The sequence below is a fragment of the Drosophila persimilis genome, unplaced genomic scaffold, assembly GCF_003286085.1.
Source record: "Drosophila persimilis strain 14011-0111.01,24,50 unplaced genomic scaffold, DperRS2 tig00000191-arrow-pilon, whole genome shotgun sequence".
In the NCBI taxonomy this organism is placed as follows: Eukaryota; Metazoa; Arthropoda; class Insecta; order Diptera; family Drosophilidae; genus Drosophila; species Drosophila persimilis.
The window spans coordinates 11,556,360-11,581,016 of record NW_020825298.1 but is presented as its reverse complement, the minus strand read 5'-3'; the positions used below and the strand labels follow the sequence as shown (position 1 = coordinate 11,581,016).

Sequence of the window (24,657 nt, the reverse complement as noted above, 5' to 3'; positions counted from 1 at the left end):
CTTCTTAATCCCAACAGAAACCACACCCGCAATAATAACTGGAGGAACGAGAGTCCCGACTCCGAGTGTGTGTCCACAATTTGCCTATTAAACGAGTCTGGGTCTCTGGGTGTCGCTTGCGGATCCCAGACAAAGCGCAGATTATGTCAAATTATACAGATGTTGCCACCAAAAGGTGCATGTTGTGGCAAGGGAGAGGGAGAAGGGTGCCCTGTACATGCAGACACATTTTCCATTGTGTCGAGGTGGTCGGTTGCCCATTGTCCCTCCCATTGGCAATTTTTATGACCGTCCGTAGTGGCGGCAATAAAATGGGAATTTTTACTACTTTGCCCCTCCGTTCCAGAGGAGATGCACTTTTATGGGTCAAACCAGAGGGCAGGCATCCATCGGAGCGGCAGTTGGATTATTGGAGCACCAGAGCATATGCCCGGGGACTAACTGATGGCCCATTGTCGTAGGTCGGGTGCGATGTACGTGTACGCGCGATGCCGGTGAGCTTTGGCCCTGATTCCCATTTCGCCAGTCCCCCATTACCCCATTGCCATTCCCATTCCCATTCCCGCTACCGCATTTGGTACCCACCTGAGAAAAGTATGCGGGCAGAACGCATCGCTGGTCATCCAGTCGCGAGCACTGCACACGCTCAAGCAGCTCGAACAGATCCTGTGTGGCACCGCGCAAACGTTCCGGACTGTGGGTGACGCTGCCACCGCCACTGCCTCCTCCTCCGCCGCCTGCAGATGGCGGCTGCTTCTGTGTGTTGGCCATGAAGGCATGCTGACGCCTGCAACAAGAAAAGGAAAAGGAAAAATTAACAAGGGACAAGAAAAAACAGGAAACGTTTTAATAATAGTGCACGCAAAAAGCTAATCACTAGAGCAAATTTTTCAGTCTCCATTCGCGGAGCACTCCACATGCAATCTTTTCATGGTTCAGCGAAAAGTCGGAGAGCCGGGAGTCGTCGCGTCGTCGGAGACAGACGTTCAATTGAGTGAACAAACTCGAGTGTCACTCGAGGAAGGGTTCGGGCGGGGGAAAACCCCCCTCTTGATTTCCGACAGTATGGGAATCAGGGATACGATCGAAAGAGTGCCACTAGAGAGCACAAGAGAGCCCAAGAGAGACTTCCTGACTTCAAGTCGACTTGGACTTCGATGTCGATGAAGGGTTTGTCGGTGGGTTTTGAGGTTCTTTTGGCAAGGAATTGATTGAAAGGGAACAAATCTTTGGGTTTCAGCCAAGGAGAAACGTTTAAGGGGGAGAAAGAGCGAGTGATTGAGAGGCGGCCTCCGAAAGGATTATGAGTAATGCAGCAGTGCCCCTCAGCTGCCATTTCTTACTCTTTCCACAACTCTGACCTTTCATTCTTTCATCACTCGTGTCTGGAAGGCATCCATAATGTCAGCATCTGTTGCAAGTGCTGCACCCATTCCCCATAGACTATTCTCCAATTACCCCCTGGCCTAAGCCCCGCTCTAGTGCCACTTTCCTAGAGGCACTTCAAAAAATCAACACACGCTCATTCAGAGCGAAGTATGGGGACTCTCTCTCGCTTTCTCATTGTGGAATGATCGCGCTCATCAGCGAAGAGTCGTGTCTTTGATATCCTTTTCCCATAACTGTCATCGTTGCAGGAGGAGAACGAGAACAGCAGAGTGAGGGAGACGCGCTAGGTGTTAATTTATGAGTGACAGCCAAAAGGAGTTCATGCGAGTCCTCCTCTAAATGGTCTCCTCTTTCTCCATCGTTTGGTTGTTTTTCCAAGGGGGGGGGGGGGGGACAAATGTGGAGCAGACAGACAGCTGCAACAGCAGCATCCAACAATATTGCCCAACAAAACTGAAACAACAGAGTAAACATCCTCTGTTTTTCGGACGTCCATCGTTCCTCTTCCGTGTTCTCCCCATGGAAGGACGGAAGGAGCCTCCATCCTGTGTCTGTGTGTGTGTGTTCATTTCGAGGCGTTCGTCTCTTCGTCGTTTGTGTGTCAACATCCGAAATTTCACAAAAAATAAAGTCACACACACAAAAAATATGTATAATATCCTCTGGGGCGACAATAAAACTCTCCGTAAAAATTGAGAAAAATATTTTTTGGTGAAGAGGCCACTCATAATTCTCTTATTCTCTGAAGAGTGCGTGAAGAGGCGCGCCGCTCGAGAGAAGGAGGCAAATAGAGAGGAAAAGGCTTGAGGGCTTAGAGAGTTCTTGACTTTCCAAAGGGGGACAAAGAAGGAGGGACGAGTGGCCATGGGATTAAAGGAATAATATGGAAATCTATTATTTAGGGAAAGTGATTTTTAAAGTGCAAAAAAAGGTTCTGAAAATGAAAGTTACGAGACCAACAAATTCTATGACCAATATGAAGAGAATGATAAATTTTTCCAAGGATTCCCAGGGTTCTCCGACTCTTTTTTGATTCGCAATAAAATACAAATAAAATCTACGTAGTTTACCCTGTAATTCCTCGATAGTTTCCCCAACCCATAAATCACAACTTGAACTACTTTTTTCGTTCTTCATCCTTCGATAACAAACCATAAAACATTCCCTAACCTTCAACCTTCAATACAATTTCACTTTTAAAACCGGCATTCGCTTTCAACATCAATCTCTAACCCAACAATCGCTTCATATTTCCAAGCTCTTCGCCCCATAAATCAATCTATTTGCTGGCCGCCCTGCCCCTTCGGTAAACGGAAGTACCCATACCCACACATAATATTTTTAGTGTTTTTACAACTCTGTGGACATGGGACTGTTGGCTTGGCCACAACAAAAACTATTTTTATTGCATTTTTATGACAATTTTTCACATGAATTGTTCGCCAAATCGCCAATGAAATCGAATTCTGTAATAAAATTGAGCGAAAGTCGACTCCGCGAAGAGGGGATGGGATGGGATGGCTGGATGGATGAATGGGAGAGAATTTTGGATTGTTAAAAGTCAAAAACTGCAAAAATGGCACCAACAATGGGACCGTTGATGAGGCTTAACCTACAGTTAAGAGTGCAGTGGGGTGGGTGGGGTGCACATCTCATGTTTAACCTACAGTTAAGGCCACAAGCAAAAAAGCCACCCACAAAACAGCAAACAGTCGCTTCCTGCCTTTGCCGGGTACGCCTGCGCCGAAAAAAAAAGAGGTATCCGGTGGTGGTGGTGGTGGTGCCTCCTCCGTTTAGCTCTCGTTTCGGAGTATTTTCTGCCATTGTATGCCACACATTCAGCGTCTCATTATAATGCAATTTCCAGCCCCCCTGAACCCCGAACCCCGGACACCACCCACATAATTAAAACCTATTACACGGCAGAACAAAAAGCGTTAATTCTGAGTAAGACGGGGCATGCCCCGTCCTTTTAGTCGAATGCCCAGAAAATGTTCATTAAATGCAAATTTATGGGTCGCCCAGCCCCTCCCCCCCCTGGCAAACACCTAACCCCTGAGCCCTCCCCCTCAATCTCTGGGAGCCGAGCGCCTACCTCATTTGGCATGCGCAGCGCATTGCGCGTGTTTAAAGTTTAGCCGCAAAATGTTGCAAGTACTAGGCAGGAGGTGGTGGAGGAGGTGGAGGAGGAGGGGGTACAGTGGGGTCATGTGTTAGAAAGAAAAACAATTAACACAAACAGCAACAAGAACAAAGCCATAGCCATAGCCACAGCCATGTGTGGCGTTGACAGTTCATTGCAGGGAAAACCCTCGGAAGAAAAATGGATGGGGGGATCTTTTCCAAAGGAAGGGAGGGGGAGGGGTAAGGGCGGGGAATGGGAGTGTGGCTTCTACAAAAGTTTTGGGTTAATATATTCCCAAAGAACCGAGAGCGCGTACATTGTGTTGACGTGGGAAATACACTTGTTCTTTGAAAGAAAATAAGACACAGAGGAAAATAGTGAGGCAAAGAGAGAAAGAGGGGACGTTCAAAGATTGAGAGACGATAGCAAGCTGGCAGAGAACACCCTGAAGTCAGAGCACAAGGAAATGATATTGTGACTTCGATTAGGAGTCAAGATTTCATTTATTCTTGTGATTTCCCCAAGGAACAGAGGAAGAAGCAAAGGAAGAGAGCTGGAGGCCAGCAGATGGAGTACAAATGATGAAGGATAGTGGAGGATATTCTGAGATATAGGAACATTTAAAGTCAGGAGAGTTAGTGGAAGAAAGTAGGCCACAAAAGTAGAAAGATAGGAAGAGAGGAATCCAAATGGAAAGAACACTTTTTCTTGGTATTTCTTCAGGAAAAAAGGGTCATAACGAAGGCAAAGAAGACAATGAGGGTTAGAAATAAAGGATCTAAATTATATTGGGAATAGTGTACTCGATAATGAGCCAATTTCTCCAAGAAGAGAGTGCGTTGTGTACCAGAAAGAATGCTAGAAAATACGATTGTAGGTATGTGATTTGATTTTCCCCTCAAATACAGATCCCCCCCTTAAAGGGAAGTGATTGGGGTCAAATTATTTATGAATTAATTTTCCAATTAAAATTTCTATGACATATCCCTAGGCGCTAAGTAGAAAACGTTTTTCCAAAGACATTTCCCACACTTCCCTCCTCTCTCGCCCAGTGAAAAATGACAGGAAATGTCCAAACGCCAAAGGAAATCAAGTCCCAAAGGACCAAAGTGTGTCCACACAAATGCATAAGCGGTGAAGGGGGGCGAGCGAGAGGAAAAGTCATAGACACTCATGCATTTTCCCCATTTTCCAGCTAATAATGGGTCACACACAAGGCATATAGAAGTCGCAACTGAAAACTAGAGCAGAAAATGCCAGATAGCAATCGCCACAAAGAGGAGAAAGGCGCAAGGGTGGCCAGGGGAGGGTCCTGCCCGCGTCCAAGGAGTGCGATGCACTCGCTCTGATAACCGCGCACAGGACACAGCAGCGGACATGTGTGTAAAAGGGATATACGAGTACAGTGTGGCACCAAAAAGTCAACTCTGACCAGCTTCAAGGGTCGTTGACAGGACAGGACAGCAAAGGACATCCCAGAGGGGCACAGAGGGCTCTTGTAGGGTCCTGTAATTAATACGAGGAATATATGCCCATAAGTGCTTGCCCTCGAAACTAAATTTATATGAAAAGTACGTGGAAAAACCGCATGAAAATTACTCAAGTCCTTTCAATGCAAAAATGTCCTTGATCACATTTATGATTAATGTTTTCTTATTTTTTTGGCAGGCGGCGGCGTCCTTGCTGAGAAAAACGAATTTCAAAAGGAAAGCCCGTTCGCAGGGAAATTTGGAAAATGGGCAAGACAAGGATATGCATTTTTAAGGGTGGGCTGCCACAACCCCTTCTTTTCGTTTTCTTTTTCTTTTCTTCTGCTGCTGCCTCGTATGGACATCACATCGGTTCGTTTTCACATTATCCTTAATGTCGCGCGGCTACATCCTGCTACACTCCTGTCTCGTGAATTGTCATTAAAATTAGTTCCAACGCAAAACGGAGAGTCGGAGAGAGAGAGTCGCCGTTTCCTTTCGAGGGAGAAAGGATTTGCGCCGAAAGTTTTTCTCATTTCCGGAGGAGTACTCGCCCAAGAAGTCCTGCTAGGAAGGGGGTTGCTCGGAACCCGTTTCCCCGTTTCGTTCAACCTCATAAATGCAACACGTTCCAAGCACTCGAACGGACGGACCCTCTGGCTCGCTGGCTCTCTCCCTCTCCCTCTCTCTGGCTCCCTGGAGATGATATCCTTCAAGAAAGTACAGGCAATCCCCGGCTTCCTTCTGGCTCATAAATTAGCCACAAATTTGCCGGAAAACTTCCACCTCTGGCATCATCAAAGTTTCCTCTTTCGCATTTACATATTTTCATTTTTAATCGTTTCGTTCTCTCGTTTTTGGGTTAAAAATTACCCAAATTTTGTGGACATTTTCCTGGCAGACGGGTTTTTTTTCTTTATGCGCTGACAGCTTTTGGAAATTTATTGCCTCAATCGAAGGAAAGAAAGTTGCTTTTTTGGGTGTCAAAAAGGTGAAAGTAAAAGAGAGCGGCAGCTGCTTGAGCGGTCAGTGGAAGATTCTGGTGGGATTCTGGGAAAATCTTCTCCTAATTTTGATGCTGTTTGAGATTGAGATTAAGGACTGACACTAAGTAGACCCAAATGTGCTACCAGTTCCGTCTACAGGGTAGAAAAATGAGGTCCAAAGGTGAGTTGTAGGACAGGATTTTATGGCTGGAAAGAGATCATTGCAGGATCATGCAACCTCTGGTCCCATTTGAGGACAGTTCTCAAATGGGATTGCTGCCCTTGGAATCATTTGAGATGAGAGTTCAACAAAAAGATCAATGGAGCAGGCAGAGATCTCAAGTTGGGACAGATTGAGGCTGCTTTGGGAACCATTTAAGAACAGATTAACTTTAAAAGGTCAAAAGGAAGGGGACTCTATGGGTTATTCCCATCTTTGGGTACGTCTTTGAGTGTACTTTCTGTTGGAGAAGATCCTCAGTGATCTTTAGGAATAGGATTTATGCAAAAATAGACAACAAATGGAACAGAATTGATTTAAGAGATCAATTACAGATAAATCTAAGGAACATTTATGTGAATTATAGGCGAGGATCAACGATAGATGGAAGATCTCTACAGAAGTTACAAAGTTTAGAAGTTTTAGAAGTCATTTACTAAAAGATGGAAGAAGAGATCTCTGAATACGATAGAATCAGATAGGAAATAAACGATAGAAGATCTGCAAGATACATAAGGTAAGTTCTAAGATCGAACCAGAGTCTCTTACAGTACAGATCCGAAGGTAAGACATATACCCATCAATCCCATACTCTTCCCAAAGAGACATTTTCATTACAGAGCCTCCTCAGAGACATTTCCTAATTAAATCGCCTCTATGAGGCTCTGTTCGAGCGTCGTCTCGCCACCAAAAGCCATGGATAAATATACCAAAACGAAAAGCGACATCAACAAGTCAACAAGCCATTTATTCTGGCCATCATTTTCCCCCAGATATCCCGCCTATGCGATCCACTTGAAGTTCAATTTGACACGCTATTCCCCAAGCGGCAAGGAGGAGGCTCCTCCTCCCAGAATTAAAGGAAAGGAAAGGAAAGGAAAGAAGAGAAACAACCTGTTGCCGGTTGGCCAAGGCAAGTGCAAAATGCAGCATGAAAATGCTGGTAATAACCGTTTAAATGTTGATATTTTTAATGCCTTTCAGCCACAGCGGGGGGGGCACTCACTTACAGGGTATGCACGGACGTACATATAGAGGGTCACTTTGCATATTAATGAAGCGCTTCGTCAGTTAGTCAGCGAAGCTATTTATAAGGCACTGTGTGCCCCCTCCCCCCTCCCAGTCCTTTTTCTGCTTTTTTCGGTATTGAAATTAATGTAGACAAGGCACGCGCTTCTTCATGCACGTGCCACAAACAGTGGCACCCTCCACCCCTCCCCCCTCTTGTGTGTCTCTGCGAAAATCGTTGACCAAAATATTTGGCGCGTTTTGTGGCACCAGCTGCCTGGCACCTCTCTTTCTCTCTGCATTACTCATCGATGGCTCAAAAAGATACAAAGATACACATGTATCTTTCGCGGCTAATCCACTCCTTCCCTGGCACCTCTTCAGGCCCCCTCTTTATGTGGGCGTCCCACCATCCACGAAGGTCGAGACATGTAATCTTTGGTGTCAAATCTCTGCCTCGGGGTCTGTCTCCTCCGCGGAGTCTCGTTAATTTGCAATTATCATGTGGGCCGAAGCGGGGAGATTGCCTCATGTGGCAGCAACAAAAAAAACATTATCTACCCGTCGTCAGATCGACGGAACTGAGAAAATTTGCCATGCATTTCCGCTAGACCGAAAATTTTGACGACATTGAGGGATGGCCGTATCGCCATCCGATTGATGGATTGCTGGATGGATAGGTTGATTGGTTAAATGGTTAACTGGTAGCCGGTTGATGGCTGCTGCGATGTCGCTGTGTCGCGCACAAATGTGTGGCAAGTCCATCGTGTTAGTAGGTTAAGCGTTAAGCGTCGCGTCAATGGGGGGCGATTATTACGACACTCATTTGGAAGAGCGTTTAAAAACGCTTGGGAGTGGAGTGTGAAGCGCGAGCGTTTAAAACAGCTAGGAGTGTGATGTCAGCGTAGAAAACCGCTCGGGAGTGGAGTGTGTAGCGAGAACATTGAAAACCGCTTGGGAGTGCGATGCACGCGTTTTAAGCGTGACTTTTCTTTGCACTAAGAACATTGGAAGACGATTTCTACGCGACTTTCAGGCGTTTTTTATATACGCGGTTTCTTCTAGAAGAAGTCCTTAGCGACTTTTAAGCGTTTGCTAATGTATCTGTTTTTGGAACGATTTTTGAACCTGCGCGTTTTCTTCATATCGCGAGCGTTTTTAACAGCTACGACTATAACGCCAGCGTTTAAAGCCGCGCTCTTCAACCAACTTCTTGCACTGCTCAAATCGCTAGCGTTTTCTTCAAGCGTTTTGAAATCGCTGGCGTTTTCCGCGCTGCTCTTCCAGCCAATAAAAAGCGCCTCAAATTAATTTGATTGCCTGCTAATGCTGCAACTTCCTCCACAAATGCAGAGACTTCTAATTATGTTGGCTGCTGCTGCGGCTGCCGCTGCCGCCTGTCTGTTGCCGGTGTTGCATGTCTGTTGGTCATTTACTACTGACTCTGGCTTAAACCCACCCCTGCACCCCTTCCCTGCTGCTGCACCCCCGCCCCTTCCACGCTTGGTAGCCTTAGGGAAACAGTTGGGTTTAGGTGCGGGTAAAGTCGCGTTGGAGTCGCGTAGCCTAAGCAAATTATGATTGCACGTCTGCGATCTCTGTTTGAACTCGCGGAACTCTCAGACATTGAATATTTCTTTTTGTTGGCCATATGTGTGTGGGTTTTGGCCAAGTGATTTACCGTTTTTTTTCAGTGCCGCTGCCTCTGCCTGCTGCTGATCCTAACAAATCGATAAGCAATGCCGAATATACTTATGGGAAGCACTGTTTGCCTATTGACTTTGCAAAAAAAACGAAAAAATAAATCCACAAAAACAACATAGAGGAGGACGGCTTCCGGGAGAGGGAAGGGTGCGAAAACTAACAGCCGCAGGACTACTCTCCGAAGGGGTTAAGGCATATCACCTTACACGGGGTTTCCATCCCCCTCGCCACTCCTCTCTGCCCCGCTCCCCGCACACAGCTGTTACATAGGGAAACCAGGAAAATCATCATCATCATGATGATTGGGCACATCATTCATTAATCATAAATTTAATTAACAAAACAGCCAAAAAGGAAGTCGAAGCAACACAGCAAAGAAAGAAAGAAAGAGTTTCTTGGGATCTCCTTGAAGGAACAAACAAATCCCCTGATAATCCCCCGATAAACTCTTTTGCACATTTTTGCGGTTTTGTTTCGGTTACGGGAGAAGGCACACACACACACACACACACACACACACGTTCGACAAAGGAAAAGCCAACAAACAAATGACAAAATTGACAGGAGTTTGCCAAAAAAAAAAAAAAAGTACCAAAAGGAAAGGGCTGGCTGCCCCGCCCCTTTCCCATCGATGGGAAAATTTGCATATTTTATGCGACTGATGCGCCATAATTTAGGGGCGCACTCCTGTCGAGTGCGGCATTCAATGGATTCAGCCTAATTATGGCACATTTCATATTCAAATGGCACAAATCACAATCATTTCCATAATATCTGCACACCAATAAGAGATACAAGATACAAGAGACGGGAGTCGGGAGGCAGGAGTCGGTAGGCAGGGGCACGGTGGTTCTATCAATATTTGCCCAGATGAGGATGACATTTATGTCACCCCTCCTGGATGCTAATGAAAAAAAAATAGGAATATATAGGGTATAGAATATACATACAGCAGATTTTTCATGTAACGTTTGCGGGCCACCAATGTGTAGGACTCTTTGTGTGTATGCGTTAGATATTTCATTTTGTTTGGTTGAGATCCAAAAGATATATATATTTATTGATGAGATTCGAGTTTTTCTGAGAGACAGGTAGAGGCTGGATAGATGGATGCTCTCTCCCTCTACGGGTCTACAGGTCAGGTATAATTCACTTAACGTTTGCTTAGGTCAAGGAATAACCTTTGTTCTATTTTGGGATTTTCGTTCACTCAAGAGCAGGTAGTACAGAGGTATTCCATTCCCTACTTATACACAAATATTGCACTATTGAATGTTTATACTAAAATCACTTTATTTCGGTTCGGCATATCTTGCAGATACGTTCGTTTAGCTCGAGATACATTCGCACGGACGCTCGTTTCGTTTCGTAGTTTTCACGCACTTATTTCTGCCCGGTTTTGACCCACTAACGGAACCCCGCGATATGTACAACCTAACAGCACGAAGTTTCAACGAAGATTGGCCTCAAAAACCACTGAATTCTGTGCGCCTCTGGAGTTGGATCGGAGTTTTGTTGTAGCACCGGTTTCCACCCTGATCGCTGGCTGCAACACGTTCGATTGGATTGGCAGAGGTTCGAAGCAAACACTTGCCCGGGAGCTGTTCTTCTGGGGGTTCGCTTGAGGTTCGATCGGTTCCTGGTTCGAAACGAACTTTGTTTGAGGGTTCGTTGTAGTTCGCTTTAGAGTTCGTTGAAGTTCGTTCGAGGTTCGATGTCCATTTGGGCTGTTTCGGTTTTTATCAAGCCATAATGTGGAATTATAGCAATCGCGCAAATACAGCCGGGTACCGGCAGGGACCACCGGATATGAGCGTGTCACAAAAGGCCTGCCACGGGCTTTGTATTCATGTCTTTGGGGTTGGCTTGGCCCATGTCCGAACAATAGGCCTCCTATCCTCGGTACGGGTATGGGTATGGGTATGGGTATGGCATGTCTCGGGTACGGGGACCGTGTTCTCTTCTATAATTTCATCCAAACTTGGACACATTCAAAACAATGCCATGGCACTGTGCACGCTGTACGCGGGCTTTGTGCGCTTTGGAAATCAAGTCATTAACACCTGAAAACTGAAACTGAAACTGAAACTCAACCTGGACTGTGGCTACGGCTCTTAGAATTCACTGAACCGACAGATCAGATATCAAAGCAGAAGCGATACAATATGCAGGAGAGGTGGTTGAGATATCACAAGTACTTCTATAGGGTCTGCTGAGTGCCAGTATTGTATGGAAACCCCCATCCAAAATAAAGAGTGACAATGTGAGTGGATGACATTTTTTTGATTGATTGATCCATCCAAAGATTGATGGCATTTATTGGTTAGTCATTTTCCTAGTGAGTGCTACCAAATGTTGTGTTACTTTGGATCCGAATTCTTGCACCCGCAGGACTGAAGCTCTGGGTGGAAACCGGGCCTGGAGTTTGGGAAGTACGAACCGAGTTCGTCGGGGAATCTGTCGTCCTAAAATCGGTTTCTGGTGCACTCCGGCTGCTCTTGGGGGATCGCGTAGCGATAGGCCGTCAGGTCGGTTTCCGTGCAAATCTGGGCGATGAGGACCTGCTGCTGGCGATCAAACTCTCGCTGTATCCGCACGCGCTGGTCATGCTGCAGCTTCATCAGCTGATTGAATCTCTGGTCTCTGTTGCTCCGAAGGTAGTTTCTCAGTCCGTCCACAAGGATGGCGGGCACCGTCCCCTCTTTCAGGGTGTTCCTGATTATGCGGTCGATTTCTCGATCCAGATGCTCCTGTCGTGATTGCTCCTGGCGCGGTTGGTCCTGGCGCGGTTGCTCCTGCCGCGGTTGCTCCAGACTCGGATACACCTGGCGTGGCTGCTCCTGTCGTGGTTGCTCCAGCCCAGGATAGGCCTGGCGTCGGGGCTCCTGATTCAGATGCTCCTGGCGCGGTTGCTCCAGATTCGGATACATCTGGCGTGGCTGCTCCAGTCGTGGTTGCCCCTCCTGAAGGCTGGGTCTGACGGCACGCATCCAATTCTTGGGAGAGCAGGACATGGATCGCTTCTTCTTCGACTGGACCGTCTCCATCTTGGGCTGCAAATGCTCCATCATCTGGGACATGTGGTCCACCAGGGTAGCCGATCGCGATCGTTGAACGGTAGCGACACTGCCGGCATGGAATGATAGTGTTGAACTTAAATCCTGCATGTCAGGGTGCTGCCATAGCACAGTGGCCGGGGGTGTGTTCCGCAGCGGTCGTTGAGCGACACCGACTCCGCCGGGTTGTCGCGAGGGGGCCATTACTACGGTTGCGGTCGAGGTCACTGAGGTCACTGTCCGGTCTACGCTCCACATCGAAATACTGTGGTCCACGGTCGTGGTCGAGCGCTCGACTATGATTTCAACCTCCCTCTGGCTCTGTCCCTCCTCTGCCAACAGCATCTCCATTGTCTTGCGGGGATCATCCATGTCGCAAGATTTACAAAAATAATTTATGATATTCAAATTTTGATAGGCAGAGAAGGAGATTTGGAGACTACTAAACTGACTCCGGACCCAAAGGGTAACTGAACAAACACCAAAGACACTTGATTCAGTTGTTGCTTGAGATCATGGCTACTAGATTCCCACGAGATGGTTGATTGGTGAGGACTGTAAGGATCTTTGAAGAAAGATCTCCCCCATCGAAAGATGAGTAGCTTTTGGAACTCTCCTCTCCTCGTTTTCAGAGCTCCCTTTCTTAAGAATATATTCTACATATAGTCTAGAGTCCAATCCAAGATCGTAAGACCTTATCCATTGGCCTTCTTTTCCATTTCCTTCCTTAATCTATCCCTCAAAACACTAATTAACCCACTCCCTATGGTAGTTCCTTATTCGGTGACCTGTTCATCTGTTGTTTCAACAGTCAACACCCATCATCTCTTCCACTCCAAAACACACACAAACAGCTGACATAATGCCTACACTCCAGTGGATCTAATGATCTAATAAGTAACTTCTCAAGCCAATCATTAAAATTCAATTCGATTTCTTCAAAGCGAACAAAACCCTCACATCCACTGCCCCTGCCCCTGCCACTGCCACTGCCACTGCCACTTCCTTTGCAACAACTCTTTTTGCTACCTGGATCTTACCTTTTATTTTTCTTTGGGATCCGATACTTCTGGTGCTCCCATTTGCAACGCTTTATTAACCGTGTTTTCATTTAGTTTTTCTTTCGCATTTTCTTTGTTTTCCTTTGGAGTGCAACTTCTTATTCTATTTCCTCTATTTGTTGGCCCATAACTTTCTATCCATTGTTTTCTTTTGGATCTAATGTCTCTCTCTCTCTCTCTCTTCTCCCGCTCTGAGTGGTCTGTTTCTTTAACCATCTCTCCTGCTCTCTGTGGCGTCTCCCTACCATCTATTTGCCCCGTTCTGTGGCGTCCCTCTACCATATCTTTGCCTCTTTCTGTGGCATCTCTCTTTATTTCTTTTGGTTTTTCTGAGGTTTTTTTTGTTTTTGTTTTTAATGGTCCGTTCCGCTAGTCACTCAACGCTCAACACCTCATAATTCCATTGTCTTTCGACCTGTACCGTCCCGTCCCTAGTCCGTCCCTGGCCCGTGGTCTGGGCTCGGGGTCTAGGAGGGTCTCGGAGGGTCTCGGGAGGTCTCGGTCTCGGTCTTCGGGTGTGTGATTATGCATACATAATCATGATAATCAGGGGGCTGCCTTCTTATGGGCCTGCTTCTGGATTCCAATGATGTGATTCCTCCATTCCTCCCCTTAACTTCACTTTCGTCTGCTTGTTTTTTTCTTCTTCTTCTTTTTTATCGCTTCTTCAACTCTTCTGCTGCTTAAAGTCTTTCTATTTCTTTTGATTCTGCTTCTGCTTCTCCTTGTATAAGTCTTGTATTTTTTTCAAATTATGCAAATTTGTTGTGCGGCTCTGTTTATGTGTGTCGTCGTCGTCATCATCATCATCATCATCATTATAAACATCATTAACATCCATGGCGCTAGGTTGACGACGCACTCCACCCAGATTTTTTTTATCTTTCTTGAGAGACTTCTTTTTTTCGTAGCTTTTTTCATGACTTTTTTTAATTTTCATCTCACTTCAAGTGGAGAGGTCTCTCCCTCTCTCCCTCTCTGTCATGCAGATTCTCTATGGGATTCTCTCATTCCATTTGTCATCTCAGGTGTCAAAGGCGCATGCGCACGCGTTTCTCACCCTCAGAGACCTCTGAAAAAGGGTCCACGGGGACATCAGAGAAGGGAAAATCTGAGGCAGAATTATAGGGTACCATTTCCACCCCTCCCCAGGCCATGCTTACCCCTCGCACACACACACCCCACGATTTCAGGGGTAAGCATTATTATTCCACAAAAAATCCTGTTTTTTTCATTCAAATTTTAAAATTTTTGTTTGAATTAATTATAATTTTCTGGCTGCCGATTTGTTCGCTCAATTGTCATGCCTTTGATTTGTAATATTTCCCATTTTTTATTAAGGAAATCCTAATCAAAGAATTAACATATTTTTTTATGAATTTTAATGTTCGGCAATTGCCAGAAACAAACCGTAGAAAATGCACCTAAATAAACCATAAATTGTACGATGGAAATGAGACTCGAGAGGTGCTCTCCTTTTTTCTAAGGTTGGTCGATGGGTTTGCAGGAGGTGGTAACTCTGGGTTTTGGAGAACAATTGTTAATACAGTTTCCATTCCTAAGGTAGCAGGGCGTAGGGTGCGGTCGGGATTTATATGTAGAACATGTGGGTTAATGATGGTACAAAATTATGAATTATGAATATTTTCATGGAAAAAGGTGGATGTTTCTTGGGGACTATAACGAAGGCTTTTTAGGGATTTTTAATACATATTTATCATTATCTCAACAATTAAACACAAGCCTTTAGCTTATACTAAAAAAAAGAAAGAAAATAATCCTTTTTTTTGCTCAAGGTGGGCATTATCTATAAAAACTAGGATAGAATAGGGATAGCTCTGTAAATGATGTATGACCATTTCTTTTTACAATTTTTTTTTGCTTATACATAATATTATTATTTTCTTTTTATTCATTTTTTGTAATATTTTTTTTTTTTATTCTCTTTTTGTTTATGATATTTTGTTTGTATATATTGTGTTGTATATATGGATATTATTTTTTTATATTTTTTGTTTTCAACTACATATATTAATTTATTTTCTTATTATTTAATTTATTTCGAAGAATTGGAACCGTATTTTTTTTATTTATTATTTTTTCGTATTTTTTGTTTTCAACTATATTCATTAATTTATTTATTATTTAATTTATTTCGAAGAATTGGGACCTTATGGCCTTAGAAGGAGAAATGCTCTATATTATGATGGAATTGTTCACTCTGTAATGGGATTTATCTGCGACTGTTAATAATGTACATACATATGTGTCATATCCCTCGTTCGTTGGTTAATCACTGATGACCTTCCAGTCATTCCACACGCAGATGATGCTGCCTCGTGTGGTCTGATCCACCCGCTTTGCCATGGCAATTTCTCCTCATTAAATCATATTTATATTCATTGTTCTGTTCCCCCATGTGGCACCCCCAATCCCATTTGACCCTGACATTGATAGCAGACATTAACCCATGACATCTCTCGCACAGAAACAAACCCCCCGTGCCTCCCACCCCCCGCAAAAACCAAACTTTTGTTCCCACAACAAACAATTTTCGTGCAGCCAAAGAGCTAATTTATTTCAATGAAAATTTCCGCAATTACAGAGCAAAATTAAATGTTAGAAAATGTTGAATGAATGCCAGTTACAGGTGCTGTTCGAGGGGATGGAAAGAGGTGGGCTGGGGGGTGTTAAGGGAGGCTGACTGTCAGTCAAGCAGACGCCGCCGCCGCCGCCGACGCCGTCGACGCTGCAGAAAAAGTACATTAACCCAGGACCCAAAGGCACAGGAGGAGGACTATAGGCCTAGGCCTATGGGGCAATGCTTGGGGAAGGCTGTCGTCTAGCTACACCTATCGCTCTCTCTCTCTCTCGCCCACTCTCTCTCTTTTCCCCAAAGGCCACTCAACAGCAGCCTCAGAGGGTGGGGGATGGGAGGTGGAAACAGCCACAAATGAGAGCGACACCCTTTCGAAACATTTCTGCTGTTGATTGTGTGCGTGTGTGTGTGTGTATCTGGGTGTGTGTGGTGTGGTGTGGTGTGTGCATTCATGTAGAGATGTAGATACATTTGCACATCTGTAGATACTTACACATGTCTATAGTTATGTACAGAATTAGTATATGTTTTAGAAACGCTTGTTAATTTGCTCCAAATGCTTGAAAAATAAACATTCCAGGGAGGGGGAAGTGAGGTGGTGGGAAGGGGGGAAATGGGTGGCAAAAAGTGGGTAAAATGGTAGCCAAAAAAGAGGGGAAATGGCATGAAAAAGAGGGCGTGCAACGGTAAAAACATATTCATATAAATGGGAAAGGAGTGTAAGAATTTCCATATTGCATACATAATTCTCTTCATTGCTCTATGAGGTCACAGAATCCATTTTAAGGAAATAAAATTTAAATAAATTAAAAAGTTTAAAGCGAATTTCGTAGAATCAGGAATCAGAAGGTACAAACTAGATGAATCTGTATAGGAAATGGCGGTTCCTAACCGTTTTCATATACGATGTATAAACAACGATGAACGATCTTCAAATACTTGTAGGAACCGTAAGTTTTGGGATAAATGTTTGAAATTCAGAATTCATGCATAAAATATTGTTATGTATTTGTATGACAAAAATCATTATAATCTGGTGATTATTAGACACAAAATTAGCCAAACAATACATCCTAGTCTTCATTATTTTCGAAATTTCGATCTTAGTTTAAGTATAAATAAATAAATAGGAGGATAGTTAGGGATATGAATTTATGATATTTTCCTGTATATCTCTTTCCCTCTCTCTCTTTATCTCAAGATAAAGAAAAATCCGAAAAATTCAATCAATAGACGACATCGATACCTATCCCCCCTTCATTTAATCCCATTTAATTTAATTTCTTTCCAACTAAATTCGAAATTTCCTTCAGTGTAGGGAAACTATGGCTCCTAGACAAACACCTACACCCGCGGAAGTCGCATTCCCCCACCCCCTAGCTGGACTGCCGTCCCCCCACCCCTGGGCTGGACTCATTCGTGCATTTGCTCGTTGAGCATTTGCTGCATTGGCGCATTTTTGCAATGTTTCCGTTTGTGAATTCACTTTTCATTCGTCCCCCGAGCCCAAGTTAGGCCGGCACCTCCCCCCCACACGGCCCCCCATTTAGGCCTCCGCCGTGGCTCCCATCCACTCAACCCCCATTTAGGCCTTATTGCGCCACCCCCCCTGCCACACGAAGGATCCACAACGTTGCAAATTAACAAAACGAGTTGAGCCGAGCGCCGAGGCAGCTCCTGGAACTGTCTCGCGAGTGTCTCGGCTGCTGCCCCTAGCGCCCCTCTTCCTCCCCCATCCACGCTCTTAAATCAACCCCTACTTATATTTCTGTCACCCTCCCCCCTGCAGCCCCTTCCGGGCACACACATAATTAAAACGTCATCGTTGCTGCTGCTGTCGCTGTCGCTGTCGCTGTCGCCGTCGTCGAGTTCTTGTTGTATTTGTTGGTAGAATAGTCAGCGCTTTTTGCTCGCTCCTCCGCCTTCGAGGGGGGGAGGGAAATGGAGGGGAAACTGGGATGAAGATGAAGGATATTATATCAACTTTTTCCATGGAAGCAGGTTATAAATCTTATGCCATCCTGGGCGACAGGAGACGCAGCAGCTCCTCTTTAGAACTGCGGAAAAGCCGGCTCCCACAAGGTGAAAGAAAATGCAGGGAGCAAGAGGAGAGAGGGGTTTTTAAGTGGGTTCTTTATTGCTTTAAAATAAGATGAAACAGATTATGGGAATTGGTTTCATTATGGTTCCATTAAACGAACACATAAAGAAGACTTTTAAAGGTGTTTAAATATCTGAAAACACTTCAAACATCTTTGTATATATAGTGCCTTAAATGAATTAAACTAAAAGGTATAGAAATCTGGTATTTTCCATCAATTTTTCGTCATTTTTTAATACTTGTATGTCTATGTTTCTTAAATATATAGCTTAAGCATTAGGATCCTTGGCTTAAGGAATTTACTTTCTATCAGATTTGATTGATTTCATTTATACATATTTTCATCTAAAGATCTCCCTCAGAATGGATCCAATACCAGGCCAAAAATCACACTTTTGTGCTACGAATCTCAGAAGATTGTTTTTATAAATTTTCCACTCCATCCTCAATCTATTTCCCTCTCCTTACAGGGTATTTCCGCTTCGTTGCAATGAAAACTTTTCTAGCAATAGGCAAAGCACTTGAAGAGACTTTTTGCCATCAGCCAATCCCTGGCACTCCACTCCGATCCACTCCTTCTCCAGGCATCCCCCCTTTAGAATTTTTACATTTTAATGAAATTTAAGGCAGCCCCCCAGTCCTTCAGTGATTTTGTGGCATTTCCCCATTGAGAATGCACATGAATTTTTCGCTCAGTGTTGTGCAAAGTCTGCAACTTTTCCTCCGTTGGAGAGTATGAGAGAAAGTCCTACCCGTCTGGAGGCTCAACAATTCACAAAAGGCTTTCGCCTACTCGCATAATGAATTCTCTCTCTCTCTCGCTCTCTCTTCTAGGAAATATATTCATGGTTGGAAAAAGCCTGCTGGAAAATTATCGAAATTTCGGACGAAACTAATTTGTTTGTCGAAATTTGCATATCGAATGGCATCGAATGTCAAGCATAAACGGGTTTCGTAGGCCACTCGATCGCTACTCAGAGATAGGCCCATGAAAAATGAGTATCTAATCGGGGAAAGAGAGGAGTCTCGATGGGGTAAGAGAGAGGGGTGGATAGGTGGAAGAGAGGTGAGGGGTTAAACAGGGAAATCCGAGCAGCATTAAGAGCCTACGGAGGAGTAGGATGAGGCATAGGATGTTCCTGAAAATGCGGGCCCCGGAGCAAATACCAGACACACACACACACACGCAACAGCAGTGCAATGTCCCGACGTCTGTGTATTGTGCACACAGAGGCGGGGGAGAGAGTCCTTACAAGTACACACAGACAGGAGGGACAGGACAAAGGCCAAAGAGAGTGGGAGAGGTTTTCTAGAGCTTTAACGAAGTTTTAATGCACTTTGGGAGAGAAAATTAAAAGGAAAAACATAGAAGATGAGAACTATTATCGAGTGAGGGATCAACATAGATTTAATCGATATATAATGGTTTTAAATACCATCGGAATACCACAAAATATACAAAAACAGACAGAAAGAAGTCCCCATCCTACGAAGAAGAGGAGTTTCTTTGGTTTCCATCAATAAAAGATACTCTCCAAGTAGCTCTTGCTAGTGCAGATCCCTCCCCCTTTTCATGGTTCAAATTGGGTATAACTTCCTTTAACCGATGGACCCTTTCGGAAACTGAAATACAACAAAAGACGATAGTCAAACAGGGGCATCACCTGAGGGTAAAGACAAGGTAGCCCCTTAATCTTCTACGAATTTCGGATACCCTCAAAGAAATATTTAAAGCAGAGCTCAAATCAAATGAAGAATTGATCAGAGAAAAGGAAAACAGGACAGAAAGCTCGTAAAGCGAGAGTTCCTTATTAGAAAGATCCTCCAGAGAGAAAGAGTAGCTAAATACAGAAAGATATTCCACCAAGAAGGAGTTCCAATAGCACAAATATCTTTTTTTAATAGAGTTATAGATGGGTTTATGGATGAATTTTGATCTAAGATTTACTTTCCAGACAGAAAAGAGAGTGAAAGTTCTTCATTTGCCATAAAACCTTCTATCGAAGAGCTCTTTGGAAAAGAGTTCCTAGAAAATAACTCCCAACGAAGAGGAACCTCAAAATTAGGAATAAAGGACTGACGTCAGAATCTAAAGTACCCTTTCAATTAGGGTATACCAAAAAAGGGCGACAGACAGACAAAGCAGAGTGAACATCATTTCATCAACGTTGACAAACTCATCGTGAAATGCAGTTGGACGTAGGACGTAGGACGTAGGACGTTGAACGTTCCTTAGACTTTAACCAAACCCGACATTGACACACACACACACACTTCCAGTGTCCTTAGTGTCCTATGTGTCCTCTCTGTATGAGTCCCTGTCCGCTCTGTGTGTGTCATGCAAATTTGCTGCCAAACACGCCTTTAAAGCCAATTTCAAGCTATCCAGCCGGCCCCCTTTCTCTGTGACTGTGTCTGTTTCTGCTTCTCCTTCTGCCATTTGTATTTCCATGTTGTCCAGAGTTAATTTTTTCAATTAAGTGAACTACTGTCCTGTCCGGTCCTGTGCTTTCTCCATTTCTCACTCACTCTCTTGGCAATTCCGAATTTAATTGCTGCCACAGTTGCCTCCTGCTGCTGCTCCTGCTGTTTCCTCTATGCAAAACAGCAAAAAGTTCTTTCGGCAGAAAGTTTCATTCGAGGCTCAAGCTATTTATAGGACTCTCCCAATGAAGAGACTCTCATCCAGCAGCCAGTCATCCATCCAGGAGCCAGGATCCAGCAGCCAGCAGCCAGCAGCTGCCAAAAGTCAAAAGTGGAAAGCGGCAAGCAGCAAGCGGCAAGAGGACAAAATGCTAGAGGAAAACGCTATTTGAAAATGTATTGCGGTGCACAGAAAATTCTATCGAAATGTATACGAATTTTTTAAGTGGGGAGACTGCTTCCGGAGCTCTCAAAAGAAGAGCCAATAATTATATTAGCAATATCCTCGGGATATATATACAGACATATACACATAGAGTAGCAGGAAAGAGCTCCTCTCGCTCGAGGAAAAATGGCAAAAGTTTTATGGAAAATGCAAAAACGGTTTAAATATATTCCTGCATACAAATTTCCAACTTGACTTTAATTTAATTCCCATAATTTGATGATTCTTTGGAGCCGTCTTTTGGGGAATATTTTCACCCAACTTTATCGGAAATCTCTTCAATCTCTTCCAGTGTGGCTTAGCTATGTCTGACATGTTGTCAAAGAAAGCGCAGTAAGACTCTTACTCGAAAAAATACCATCATCGTGCCTTTCCTTCGAGAAACTGAACCCCAAAATTGAATATCATGATGTCGAGGTACGTGTGTCTCAATAGAAAATATATATCAGCCATTTGTGGATAATTCAGAGAAGATTTAGGCTCTTAGGAAGGAGCGTCGGGGATCGTCGAAAGGGTGTATTCTCAAAAGAAGAACTCCCATCATGAATCCCTTTTTCTTCCGTTTCTAAAGGTTCAATCAGGAGTCCTGAATAAAGCTTCAATCTTTTCATATCTTTAGATCTTTTTCATATTTATCTTAAAGGTATTTTCTCATATAATCTACCAGTTTCTTCCAGATAATGAAAATTCTATTGAATTCTTGCCAGAAAATTCGGGAAAATTTATGCAGAAGGATATTCTATATAGCATTTGGGTCAGTCCATAAATGAATTCTAGTTCTTCACACTCCCCTCTCCCTGCATTTCCCTCTCCCTGTTGTCCCTACTTTTTGTCTAATGAGCCATGACCATGCAAGTGTTAGCCCCTGACATCCCCTTTGACACTCGTCGCGTTTCTGGCTAAAAAGGACATGTGGAAAACGCAAAACCCAGACCCAGACCCAGACCCAGAAAATACAAAACACTGCCAACGTGTCTGTCACACACCAAAATGTGTTTTTAATTTGTCAGAAACTCCTGGATCAGGTGCTAACAAAATGCACTCTTCTTCGGTCCTTCAGTCCTTCACTCCTCCGGTGGCTGCTGCTGCCACACGTGTGTGGCGACCACACACACTCACACACACGCCACAGCCACGCCCACTCCGCGCCCTGTGTTTTGTGGAATGAATTTTAATTGCCTGACATTTTAGCTCGTTAGCAGCGACAGCGACAGCCACAGCAGCGGTCGAAGGGCAAAAATATTGCAATAATTGATGGCCAAAAAACCAAAAATAAAAATATATATTTTAATTAATTTCCCAATGAATGGATGTCGCACACAACATCCCCCCCCTCCTCCTCCATATCCCACCTACTCTGCAGGCAAAAACCTGCCCCATTGAGACGCTGTATTTATGGCAGCTGCCCGTGCCTCTTGGCCCATTATTATGGACACCTTTTGTGGCTGATTTTTATGGCTACTTCGGCGACGACACCACCCAGAAGTGGCACACAGCCGCCAGCAAGGAGGCGGCCTTAAGAGGTCTGGCTTCTCTTGAGTGGCACTTCGGTCAGCTGCTAATTAAATATCTCTCGTTTTTGCATTCCAATCCTCGGCCTTCCTTAGAGTGCACTTTCATTGGATTATCCTTGAAATTGTTAATGTCTTTTAAGGCATTTAATTTGATTTTTCAATGTCTCATAATGCATGTTTGCTCTCACGGGAGACACAGATTTTCCTTGAATTTTTCTCTCTGTTTTTTTCGTTTTCTTCCGAGAGTGCGCCTAAAAATAGACTTCAATTCCTGGGGCCCAAAATTCGGCCTTCGCTTCTGTTTTCCTTTTGTTTTTGTTTCCTTTTTTTTCGTGTCCTGCCACACCTGTGGCTAAAAGAAGACAATTTTCTGGGCAAAAGTTTGGGGCAAGAGTCGCCTGTGCCATCCGCCTTTATTTGTTGGCCCCAAGGGCTGCCACTTGGCTTCCTCTCACAGCATCCTCTTTGCCCCTCCCTCCTGCTGCTCCTCCTGAACCTTGTTCTTCCTACAACTTTCCTTCCTGTCATTTCACTTTTGCTGGTCATTTCTCATTTCGGCCATTACGCATTCCCCATTCGGCCGGAGACGACTCCCAAATAGACAGACATCCTGTTGGAAGGAACGAAGGTGCTGCTGCCCCATTTTAATTAAACTTCAATTTATTTTATTGCAATATTTATCGCCTTGTGGGCAAACATTTTATGCAACTCCATGGGGGACAGGGGAGGGGAGGGGAATATTTCTAATTAGAAAAAGATAAAAGCTACAAAATAAACAAAAACTCAAACTTTAGCTCTGTTTCCAGGCATTCCATAGGCCCTCGAAGTTTTCGCCTGATTCATTCCTGATTTTTCTCGTGACTCCACATCCCACATGCTGCATGCCACATCCCATGAAGCATCGCCCTTTGTCAAGGCACTGGCTGTGGCTCTGGCAGGGACGACCCTGCTGCAAAGGTTCAGTGGAAGCGATAAAATATATGTACTCGTCGTACGCATATTGCAATTCCAGTTCCCAGTTCCCAGAGCTCTCTCTCTCCGTTCGGCAGAGCTTCGAGGGAACTCGGCTCCTTATCAACCAAATGCCTGGATGGCGACAAGTTTCTCACGTTTTATCGACAATAATGGGGCGGGGCGGGGCGGGGCAGGGCAGGGCAAGGGCAGCATCACTTCGACTGGCAACAAAAGTTCTTCATCGTTTTATTATTATTTTTGATACCCTCGGGTACTTTTGGAGACTGCGAGGGTATGTTCGTTATGGGGGAATGAATGTAAGAGATGAAAGAAAGTGTCTGAGTGTTCCTTAAGATATATAGATTTTCGATATTCTGCTAGAATAAAGATTCTTTTTGCTTTTCATTTAAATGTATGAAGAAAAACTTTCTGGAATCCAAAATTTTAAATAATTCCGAATTATTCTTCAATCTAGAGGCAATTCTTATATAGTATCTCTTCTCTTTCTTCTACTGTTCCTTCTACTATTTCCCCTATTCTTACCTCAATTCGTTCTTCTACCCATTCCTCAACTCTTCCATAAACTAGTCCTTTTATTCTCTCCTCTACTTCCTCTTTTCTCTCTCCCAGTGAAGCTAAGCATATACAGAGTTACCCCTATACCCTGTATCTTCTTTAAAGAATTTTCTGTATATCCAAAAACCAACTCCACTGAATCCCTGGGTATCTTTTAGTCGCAAAACATCATCAAAATGTATCCTTCGTTTTTGTTATTTTTTTGTAGGATATTCATGACAGGCAAACCCACAAAATGACGCCAACACTTGGGCGAACAACTCGATATTGCCACTCGATGGATCTGCTTGTACCTCTCTCTCCCTCTCCCTCTCTCTCTCTCTCTCTCTGTCTCCCTCTTGCCATCTTCCATCTATGTGTAAATATATGAATCTTCACGCAGCATATTGCCACAAATTACCGCATTTATCGATAAAGTGCTCACAATATTCCACCAACTTCAAACCGAAGAAGCAGCCGCAGACCCCCGAGGAGGGGCTCTCCGTATCTGCCATCTCTTTCTCCCGCTGGCAGTGTGCCCAGCCTCCGTTCTGCAGTTTGCAATTCGCACAATGTGCCGTTATCTGACTGCTGCCGCTGCCGCTGTCAGTGTCGCTGCTGCCACCGCTGTCGCTGATGGCTGTGACAGTGGGCGGTTTTATGTTTCGGTTTTTGGTTTTTCGCCTGTCGTTTTCTCGCCTGTCAACAACATAAATAATATTCGAAGAAGTGTGAAGGAATGCGCCAGACCAGAGCAGAGACGTTGAGGGGAAAAAAGAAGGGAGCAGCAACAGAGAGAGAGAGAAAGAGATTTGAAGTGTAGATTGGGTTGAGTTTAGAGAACTTGGGATACTCTATAGAGAATGTAGAAAATAAGTTCCCAATCGTAGCAGACACTCTCCTGTTTCCATGGACTCTTCGAATCTTAGCAATTAACTTTTTTAGGACTTAAACTGCTACTTTTTTCTGTTAGTTTATGGAACTAATGAAAAGGGGAGATGGACTTGGTAAAGAGGGTCTAGTGGTCTAGTGATGGTAATACCAGAC

General features: G+C 44.3%; 1 protein-coding gene across 3 annotated transcripts in view; it reads right to left on the bottom strand.

Moving 5' to 3' along the window:
* The window catches only part of LOC6589823 (rap1 GTPase-activating protein 1), a 103,684-nt gene that overhangs the window by 47,156 nt on the left and 31,871 nt on the right, over positions 1–24,657 (bottom strand). For 2 of the 3 annotated variants that reach the window (XM_026989182.1, XM_026989183.1), the window contains exon 2: positions 586–787. In XM_026989182.1, coding sequence (XP_026844983.1) covers positions 586–787 — 202 coding nt within the window. Of the gene's footprint in view, positions 1–585; positions 788–9,851; positions 9,926–24,657 lie in introns of those variants that run through there. The other variant, XM_026989184.1, reaches the window with a different exon arrangement.